Consider the following 9604-nt stretch of genomic DNA (forward strand, 5'->3'; position numbering starts at 1 on the left):
TTTTAAAGAGTTATTTATTAATTAGAAAAGTAGAGTTACAGAGAGAAAGAGAGACAGAGAGGGTTTCCATCCACTGGTTCACTCCCCAATTGGCCGCAACAGCCAGACCTGGGCCGGTCCAAAGCCAGGAGCCAGGAACTTCCTCCAGGTCTCCCACACGGATGGAGGGGCCCAAGGAGTTGGGCAGTCTTCCACTGCTTTCTGAGGCACATTAGCAAGGAGCTGGATCAGAAGTAGAGCAGCTGGGGCCGTGCCACAAGGCGGCCCCTGTTTTATTTCTTTAAGCAAAAAAAAGAAGAAGAAGAAGTAAACAACACAATGTGTTCATATTTGATAAAAACAGCCAGTAACAATATGAATATTTATTTTTCTTTTTTTGAGGTTTGAAATATTTTGTTGAAAGATAAAAACGAAAGTCAGATGCTTTCCTTACACTTCCCATGTATTGTCTTCAGTAATTAATTGCCAGGCTCAGCAGGTACCTGACAGTTATGTGCATTGACTATCGTATTTTGTTTGTGGGCCTCCTTATACAGACACTTGCATTAGAGCTGTTCCCCTGAGCTCCTTTTAGGAGTGGACTTACTGCTTTCATAAAGGAAGCTTGTCTACAGTACTGTAGCTGTCTTGAGATACTTGGGTCTTCGGCAGATAGCTAGCTACCTTTTAATCAGGGAAGAAGTAGCAGGGACTTTTCAGCCAACTGAAAGTGGCTTCCCACCTGTCTTGTATTTTTCTTGCGATAAGTGCAGGGGTGGCCAGTGCCACGTTGCTAGGCAGCAGCACGAGGGCAGGGGCTCAGCTTCTCGCCTGTCTCGTGGCCTCCTCTCCTGATCACCGGATGACTGCAGCAGCTCCGAGTCTGAGTCCCTGCTGGACAAGTAGGTGTAGGGTTTCTTTTTGTGCAGTCTCTCTATCATGATGGGAAATCTCTCAGAAGTCCCCAAAAGACATCCTGTCAGGAACCAGGACCCAGAACTGGGTCACGGGCGTTGGCACCCGAAGCAGTCCCTGCAGAGGGGCATGGGGTTCGTGGCACCCAGCACAGGTGTGCTTCTCCAAGTGGCCGGGCAGCCATCAGTGTCCGCCAGGACACCCGCTGTGGACTGAGAAGCCCATTTCCTACGGTGACAGCCCACTCAGAGCTCATGCAGACACGTAGGCAGCTCGTGTTCCTGTGGTAGAGGTCCTTGGAGGGCCAGCCTCAAACACCCTCTCTCACGTGAGTGCCTCTGCCTGGGTGCATGTGCGCGTGGGAGACATCTGGGGGAAGGACGGGGTCACGGGGTCTCCCTGCTGAGTCCGGCCTTTCCCAGGCAAATGCTTCTACCCCAGGAGAACGCCAAAGAGCAAGAAGAAACACTCGTGCTTTGTTTTGGTTTCTCTCTTTAATAAGTAGGCAGTTGCTGAGATTATTTTTAATTTGATCTAAAGTACTAGAATTGGTATTGTATACATTGAAGTTTAAGGAAGAAAATACCTCTGTGTGGTTGAATAATGAAGGACAGCACGTATTTTATTTAGAATTCTCGCTAATAGCTAAGATAAGTTTTTTAAAAATAAAGATTCTTTGTCTAGATTAGGAGCCTTTGACATAAAGATCGAAATTGTAGCCACTTTCATATAATTCGAGAAAAACGGTTCTGTATCAGTATCCAGATTGGACCAAACTTTATATATACCCCAAATCAAATCTCATCCCCAAATGTCTAAGCCAAATATCTGTCAGCGATGACCCTGACACTTCCCCCAGTCCACATGCAGGAATCATGTGAGATATAAATATAACCCACTCTCAGATTGCCTGTGGCAGAGTTGGAGAGCGAGCTGGGAGAGGAAGGCTGCACTCTGGGTCCGGGGGACTTGGGAGAAGTGGGCCAGTTGCAGTGAGCAGCTTTGCCTGTGAGGAGTATTTCTCTTTATCAGCTCTGTGACTTTAGAGAACAGAAACCCTCTCTTAGAAAAGGAGGACCTCTTCCTAAGGAAACTGCTAAATCTCAACATTGTTTACTTTCATGCACCTGTGGAGGCTATGGCAGGAGCGCAGGTGTTAGTCTCAGGAGACCCAGAATCAGAGCATAGAACTGGTCCTCCGGCGGCTCTGCGCACTCTTTCAGGCAGCTAGCTATGTTGGTTAATCCATGAAATGCAAGCTAAGTAGCTTTAGCAGGTTGTGGTGAGCAATTATTTGAAGAAATGGAGAGAAGCAATTTAAGAATTTAAGAAAGGTAGACATTTCCATTCAAGTGGACCAAAGCCACGAACAGTGGATGGATATAATTAAATGATACATGGGTTGGCACTGTGGCATAATAGGCTAATAAGCCTCTGCCTGTGGTGCCGGCTTCCCATATGGGTACTGGTTTTGTCCCGACTGCTCCTCTTCCAATCCAGCTCTCTGCTTATGACCTGGGAGAACAATGGAAGATGGCCCAAGTCCTTGGGCCCCTGCACCCATGTGGGAGACCCAGAAGAAACTCTGGCTCCTGGCTTTGGATTGGCTCAGCTCCAGCCATTGCAGCCATTTAGGGAGTGAACCAGCCGATGGAAGACCTTATTCTGTGTCTCTCCCTCTCTCTGTCTTTAGCTCTACCTCTCAAATAAAAATCTTTTTTAAAAAATTGATACAACCTTTTAAAAAAGAATGTATATAAAATAGAGAAACCATACATGTTGGCAGAGAAAGGAACATAATTCCTTGACAGATAATTAACAAAAGTTAATTTTAAAATATAAGTCATCCAGAAGTATAAGCCATTAAATCAGGGGTGGGGAGTGTATAGCCTGTGAAATCTTAAAAAAAAGATTTATATATTTATTTGAAAGGCAGAGTTACAGAGAGGCAGAGAAAGAGAGAGAGAGATTTTCCTTCCACTGGTTCGCTCCCCAAATGGCCACAGCGACTAGAGCTGGGCTGATCCGAAGCCAGGAGCCAGGAGCTTTTTCTGGATCTCCCACAAGGGTGCAGGGGCCCAAGGAGTTGAGCCATCTTCTGCTGCTTTTGCTGTCCCAGGTGCATTAACAGGGAGTTGGATCAGAAGTGGAGCAGCTGGGACTTGAATTGGCACCCATGTAGGATGCCAGCACTGCATGCAGTAGTTTTACCTGTTATGTCACAGCACCAGCCCCAGGCAGGCTAATTTTTTAAGTTGATAATTTTGTATGGCTCATGAATGTTCGTTCGTTCTTTCTTTTTTTTTTTTTTTCTTTTCACAGGCAGAGTGGATAGTGAGAGAGAGACAGAGAAAGGTCTTCCTTTGCCGTTGGTTCACCCTCCAATGGCCGCTATGGCTGGCGCACTGTGGTCGGCGCACCACGCCGATCCGAAGGCAGGAGCCAGGTGCTTCTCCTGATCTCCCATGGGGTGCAGGGCCCAAGCACTTGGGCCATCCTCCACTGCACTCCCGGGCCACAGCAGAGAGCTGGCCTGGAAGAGGGACAACAGGGAAAGAATCCAGCTCCCCAACCGGGACTAGAACCCGGTGTGCCGGCACCGCTAGGTGGAGGATTAGCCTCTTGAGCCAGGGTGCCGGCCGGTTTTTAAAAATATTTAGATAAATGGCTCTTGGCAGAAAAAAAGTTTCTCCACCCCTGCTTTAAATCAACTTCTATCATTTCTATTATTATGTATCTCTCTCTCTCTCTCTCTCTCTCTCAAGATTTTATCTATGTGAGAGGTAGAGTTACAGGGGGAGAAGGAGAGAGAGAGAGAAAGATCTTCCATGTACTGGTTCATTCCCCAAATGGCCTCAATGGCCAGAACCGAGCTGAACTGAAGCCAGAAGTCTGGAGCTTCTTCTAGGTCTTCCACGTGGGTGTGGGGGCCCAAGCACTTGGGCCATCTTCTACTGCTTTCCCAGGCCAGAAGCAGAGAGCTGGATCAGAAGAGGAGCAGCCAGGACACTAACTGGTATCCACATGGGATGCTGGCGCCACAGCACCAGCCCCTATTGTGAATCTCTTATAAAATGTAAGAAGTGGGACTGGCGCTGTGGCACAGTGGGTGAAACCCTGGCCTGCAGTGCTGGCATCCTATAAGGGCACCGGTTCAAGTTCTGGCTGATCCACTTCCAATCCATCTCCCTGCTTATGCACTTGGGAAAGCAGCAGAGGATGGCTCAGGTCATTGGGCCCTTGCACCCGCATGGGAGACCCAGAAGAAGCTCCTGGCTTCAGATCAGCTCAGCTCTGGCCATTGCAGCCATTTTGTTGGTGAACCAGTGGATGGGAGACCTCTGTCTCTCCCAGTGTAACTGTCTTTCAAATAAATAAAATAAATATTAAAAAAAAAAAATGTTAGGTGGCAGGCATTTGGTACAGTGCTTAGATCTCTGCTTGGGACACCTACATCCCATATTAGAGTGCCTGGTTCCAGTCCAGGCTACTGTGTTTCCAGTCCAGCTTTCTGCTAATGCACACCCTGGAAGACAGCAGTTACTTGGGCCTCTGCCACCTTCTGGGCTCCTGGCTTTGGCCTGGCCCAGCTCTGGCTGTTGGTAGGCATTTGGGGAACAAATCAGTGGGTGGAAGATCTGTCTCTGTCTCTGTACTTCTGAAATAAAATGAAAATAAATAAACTTTTAAAAGAGCTGTTAGAGTACTTATTTAAAATTTTTGTGTATTTGATACAAACTGAGTATTACTTGTATTTAGAAAGTATTTTTGCTGGGGCCAGTGTTGTGGCGCAGTGGGTTAGCTGAGGCCTGTGATGCCAGCATCCCAGATTGCAGCATGGATTCAAGTCCTGACTGCTCCACTTCCTATCCAGCCCCCTGCTAATGCACCTAGAAAAGAAGTGAATGATGACCCAAGTACTTGGCTTCAGCCTGGGCCAGCCCTGGCTGTTAACAGGTGTTTGTGGAGTGAACCAGAGGATGGAAGAGTCTCTCTCTCTCTTTCTTTCTTTCACTTTCTCTTTCTCTCCCTCTATTACTCTGCTTTTTAAATAAACAAATAAACCCTTTTTTAAAACGCATTTTGCCTTCATTTTTCACAAAGTATACAGTAGCATGGCATTAGTAATGAAGATGAGTTACAGCGTTATCCAGGCACATCCAGGTGCTCCTCTTTCCTTTCCCTCCCACCCCTCTGCTTCCAGCAAAAACATAAAATATAAAAGCAAAGTCCAACAAGTGATAGCCTGGCCCAACCACAGGACAGATGCGTCCATGGATCAGAAGCACAGCAGAGCTGCAGAACTGCCAGGGGAAGCTGCAGCTGCCTGGCCTCGGGAGCTGATTGCACCCCTTGGAGGGAGGCAGTCCCAAAGCCTCTCTTGAAAGGGATGGGGGGTTGGACACCAGGAGCCAGGCTTTTCAAAAGACATGAGTGGCCTGGTTAAGGAGAGGACACAGATAAATAAGTTAAGATGTTCGAAGAGCAAATCCTTACACTCTATTAAAAAGGTAGAAAAAGGTGCTGTGGCATAGCAGGTAAAGCCCCAGCCTGCAGTGCTGGCATCCCATATGGGTGCCAGTTTGAGTCCCGGCTGCTCCACTTCTTATCTGGCTCTCTGCTATGGCCTGGGAAAGCAGTAGAAGATGCCCAAATCCTTGGGCCCCAGCACCCATGTAGGAGACGGGAAGAAGTTCGGGCTCCAAATTGGCCCAGCTCTGGCCATTGTGGCCATTTGGGAAGTGAACCAGCAGATGGAAGACTCTTCTCTCTCCCTGCCACTGCCTCTCTGTAATTCTGACTTTCGAGTGAATAAATAAAATCGTTTTTAATAAAAAAGAAAGAAAAATGTCACGGAAACAAAAGCGTACATGATTGGAACAGGCAGATATGAAAAAATAGGAATGGAAATACCAGTCTAGTTAAGAAAATTAATCAGTTGAAATAGACTAAAAAATTTATCTTTAATGCACAAATCTAAACAAGTATGCAAGGGCTAATGGGAGTTAGTACACACTAAAACATTCTAACCAACTACTACTGGAGATGCCCCTTTGCAACCCCGTGTGTTTCCATCACAATAACCTATTGCTGGCAGAATTAGTCTGTTTTCGTTGACACAAGTCTTCCTGAAGTCCTGCAGGGTGCTGGGCTCCTCCTGCACAGCAAACACGGACACCAGCAAACCAGTTAGCAAGGGTCTTGGCACCCCATGGATCTTGCCTTCCGGCCTGTTCCTCACTGTGCCTCCAGCTCACACGCTGTTTCCTAGCTTAGGTCAGGCAGTCAGTATGTATTTGTAGCTAAATGACTGCTTTCCTGATGGCTTCATGGCCTTGATTTGCTTGCTCTTTTAGGCTGTGGGAAGAGAAAGTTGGAGGACTTCTCTCTCCTCAGAGTGTACCCAGCTGTGGTCAGTCTACGGCTGGGACACACAGGTAGGCTGGTGTAACCTCCACACCTGGAGTGCACCCCACCTGTGTCCTCTGGTCTTTTCTTTCTGTTTTACAGACTGCTCCAGAAGGCTGCCATTAAGGCCCGCGGGAAACAGTGTGTTAATTTTTCCCTTTCATTTTTCAGGCTGGAGTAAAAGGGACATTGGGAAGACTAGTTGGAATTTTTGAGGTAAGTCTTCTACACCCTTTGGTATAAATGTATGTTAATATAATAACCACATATATCCTAATTGAGGGAAGAGGCCATCTCTGTCACCTGTGTAAATGCAGAAGCACCATCAGAGGATAACTAGCATTCTCTCTTCAAATCCTGCGGGCTTCTCCTCTAGACAACTGGAATAATTTGCTTTACTATATAGCCCATTCCCACTTTTCTATCTCTGTTCCCAAGGTGGGAGGAAAGATAGGTAAGTGTAGAGAAAAGAGGAAAATTAGCAGACACGGAGCTGTCGCAGAGGAAGGGGGATTTGAAATGAAGTGGAAGGCGTGGGAGACTGCGGGATAAAGATGAGCAGAGTGGTTTGGAAGGAGGGCAGTGTTCAAGACACTTGGCTTGTCGGCCTCGATGGCAGCACCACGCCGTCCCTACCCACTGTCTCACTGGTTAAACGGACGTGCTGCTCATTGAGAAGTCACAGTGTTCATGTGAACCTGCAGCTGGAGGAAGGAGAAGGGAGAATGAGTATAAAACTTCAGCTCCAGAAGTGGGCCAGAGAACACACCCTGAATTCATTCATATTGGCCGAGAGGCAGGCATCTGGTGCAGCTGTGAAATCACTCACTGCTCAGGACGCCTGCATCCCATGTCACGGTGCCTGATTCTCGGCTCAGCGGCTCAGCTTCCTGTTCAGCTTCCTGCTCGTGTGGCCCTAGGAGGCAGCAGGTAATGGCTAAAGTCCTTGGGTCCCTGCCACTCAGTAGAAGACCTAGACTGAATTCTGCACTCCTGGCTTCAGCCTGGCCCCCAGCCCCTGCTGTTGCAGGCGTTGGGGGAGTGACTCAGCGAGTGGAAGAGCTCTCTCTGGCTGCTGCTCTGTCTCTGCCTTTCGGGTGAAATGAAACTGAAGAAATGGGCCGTGATTGTAGGGCAAGATAAAGGAAGAGGAGTCCTGTGCCTGTGCTCTAGACAGTGTGGTGACTGTGTTACATGAAAGTAATCTCCGCTGTCCTTTCAGAACCAGGAGAGGAAGCACAGGACGTATGTGTACGTGCTCATTGTCACAGAAGTGCTGGAGGACTGGGAGGACTCCGTGAACATCGGTAAGTCGTCACCAGAGAGGCCCGCTGAGTCCCAGCACCAGCCCTTGCCTCACTTTAGGTCCTTCCCCAGGAGCCTGGTAACAGAAGAAATAACACAAGGCTGTGTGTGGTAAAGCAAGCGTGTGTGTATTTTGAACTTGAGAAGCTAGTATTTTGAAATGTGTGAAAGGAAGCTGTGTTGGGTACATCGTCAACAAATAGAAACATGGCCCATAAAAGTCCAGTGATTGTTTCTGTTATCACAGTGGATCATCTCTAGAGGGTTCTGCTTTGGTACCTCCTGGGCAGACATGGACAGAGGGCCCGCTCACTGCCAGGAGGTGAAGCAGGACCCTGGCCTTACTCCTCACGGCACTCAATCATACTGATACAGAAAACTCTTGGATGGCGGCCCTGACCTCAAAGGCAATCAGTAGATGTAAGGTGGGAGGGGTCGTTTCCAGTTTTATTCCTGGTACCTGCCCTGCAGGGACACCCAGCTTTCTCCTGAGGATCCATTTTCTCAGACCACTGCTGTGTGTCTGTCCTGAACAAGCAGCTGAGGTGCTGTGTGGTTCACTCATGTTTTGATTTTTTGCCTCTGAAGCAAAGTATGTTCTAGAGCAGCATAATTGCTGTTAGAAATTGGCAGGCAGAGGCCAGCGCCGCGGCTCACTAGGCTAATCCTCCACTTTGCGGCGCCGGCACACCGGGTTCTAGTCCCGGTCGGGGCGCCAGATTCTGTCCCAGTTGCCCCTCTTCCAGGCCAGCTCTCTGCTGTGGCCCGGGAGTGCAGTGGAGGATGGCCCAAGTGCTTGGGCCCTGCACCCCATGGGAGACCAGGAAAAGCACCTGGCTCCTGCTTTTAGATCAGCGCGGTGCGCCGGCCGCAGCAGCCATTGGAGGGTGAACCAACGGCAAAGGAAGACCTTTCTCTCTCTGTCTCTCTCTCTCTGTCTACTCTGCCTGTCAAAAAAAAAAAGAAAGAAAAATTGGCAGGCAGATAAAATTTGTTCACCAAAACCCTTCCTTTATTATTAGTGTGCACTTTGCTGCCATATACCCCTCCTGCTGTTAACATGGATGGTTCATAGCTCTTCTTCTCCTAATGGCTTTATACATAATAATAATGTGGTATGCATAAATGAATGCTTTCAGTATGGATATACTGAAAATAAACTCCTTGATAACCAGTGCTGAGGGCTGGAAAGGAGGCAGAAATGAATACAGTGTGGTCCTGTCCTCAGGTCAGTCTGTCTGGCAAGAACCTCACATTCATAGCACTAATTTTTAAGGCACCAGTTGCTCTGTTACTATCCAGTGGGAGAGTAAGCCTTTGAGCTTCCTTCCAAATGGCCTTCCTGGAATTACCCTTACTAGGAAAAAAAAAGGGGGGGGGGTCTTAAACATACAACACAGGGCAGGCATTGTGGTACAACAGGTTACGCTGCTGCTTAGGATGCCAGCATTCCATATTTGAGTGGCAGTTCGAGTCCCAGCTGCTCTGCTTCTAATCCCGCTCCCTGATGCTAATGTATCCTGGGAAAGCAGTGGAGGATGGCCCAAGTGCTTGGAACCCTCTCACCCACGTGGGAGACATGGAGTTCCTGGCTCTTGGCTTCAGTCTCGTCCAGCCCTCACTGTTGCAGCCACTTGAGTAAAGCAGTGGAGGGGAAATCTCTCTGTCTCTCTGCCCTCTCTCATTCTGCCTTTCAAATAAATAAATAAATATTTTTTTTTAAAAAGAGTCTTGGGTGGTCCTGTGGTACAGCAGGTTAACCCCGGCCTGCAGTGCTGGCATCCCATGTGGGCACCAGTTCAAGTCCTGGCTGCTCCACTTCTGATCCAGCTCTCTGCTGATGCGCCTGGGAAAGCAGCAGAGTATGGGTGGCCCAAGTCCTTGGGCCCCTGCACCTGTGTGGGAGACCCAGAAGAAACTCCTGACTTTGGATTGGCTTGGCTCCAGCCGTTCCAGCCATTTGGGGAGTGAACCAGCAGATGGAAGCTCTTTCTGT

General features: G+C 48.4%; 1 protein-coding gene across 1 annotated transcript in view; it reads left to right on the forward strand.

The window, feature by feature from the left end:
- The window catches only part of NUDT3 (nudix hydrolase 3), a 109135-nt gene that overhangs the window by 90761 nt on the left and 8770 nt on the right, over positions 1–9604 (forward strand). Inside the window, exons 3-4 of the mRNA XM_051854821.3 lie at positions 6475–6519; positions 7526–7610. Coding sequence (XP_051710781.1) covers positions 6475–6519; positions 7526–7610 — 130 coding nt within the window. The remainder of the gene's footprint in view (positions 1–6474; positions 6520–7525; positions 7611–9604) is intronic.

Source organism: Oryctolagus cuniculus, chromosome 5 (genome assembly GCF_051225735.1).
Source record: "Oryctolagus cuniculus isolate XC-2025 breed Fujian yellow rabbit chromosome 5, ASM5122573v1, whole genome shotgun sequence".
NCBI classification, from domain to species: domain Eukaryota; kingdom Metazoa; phylum Chordata; class Mammalia; order Lagomorpha; family Leporidae; genus Oryctolagus; species Oryctolagus cuniculus.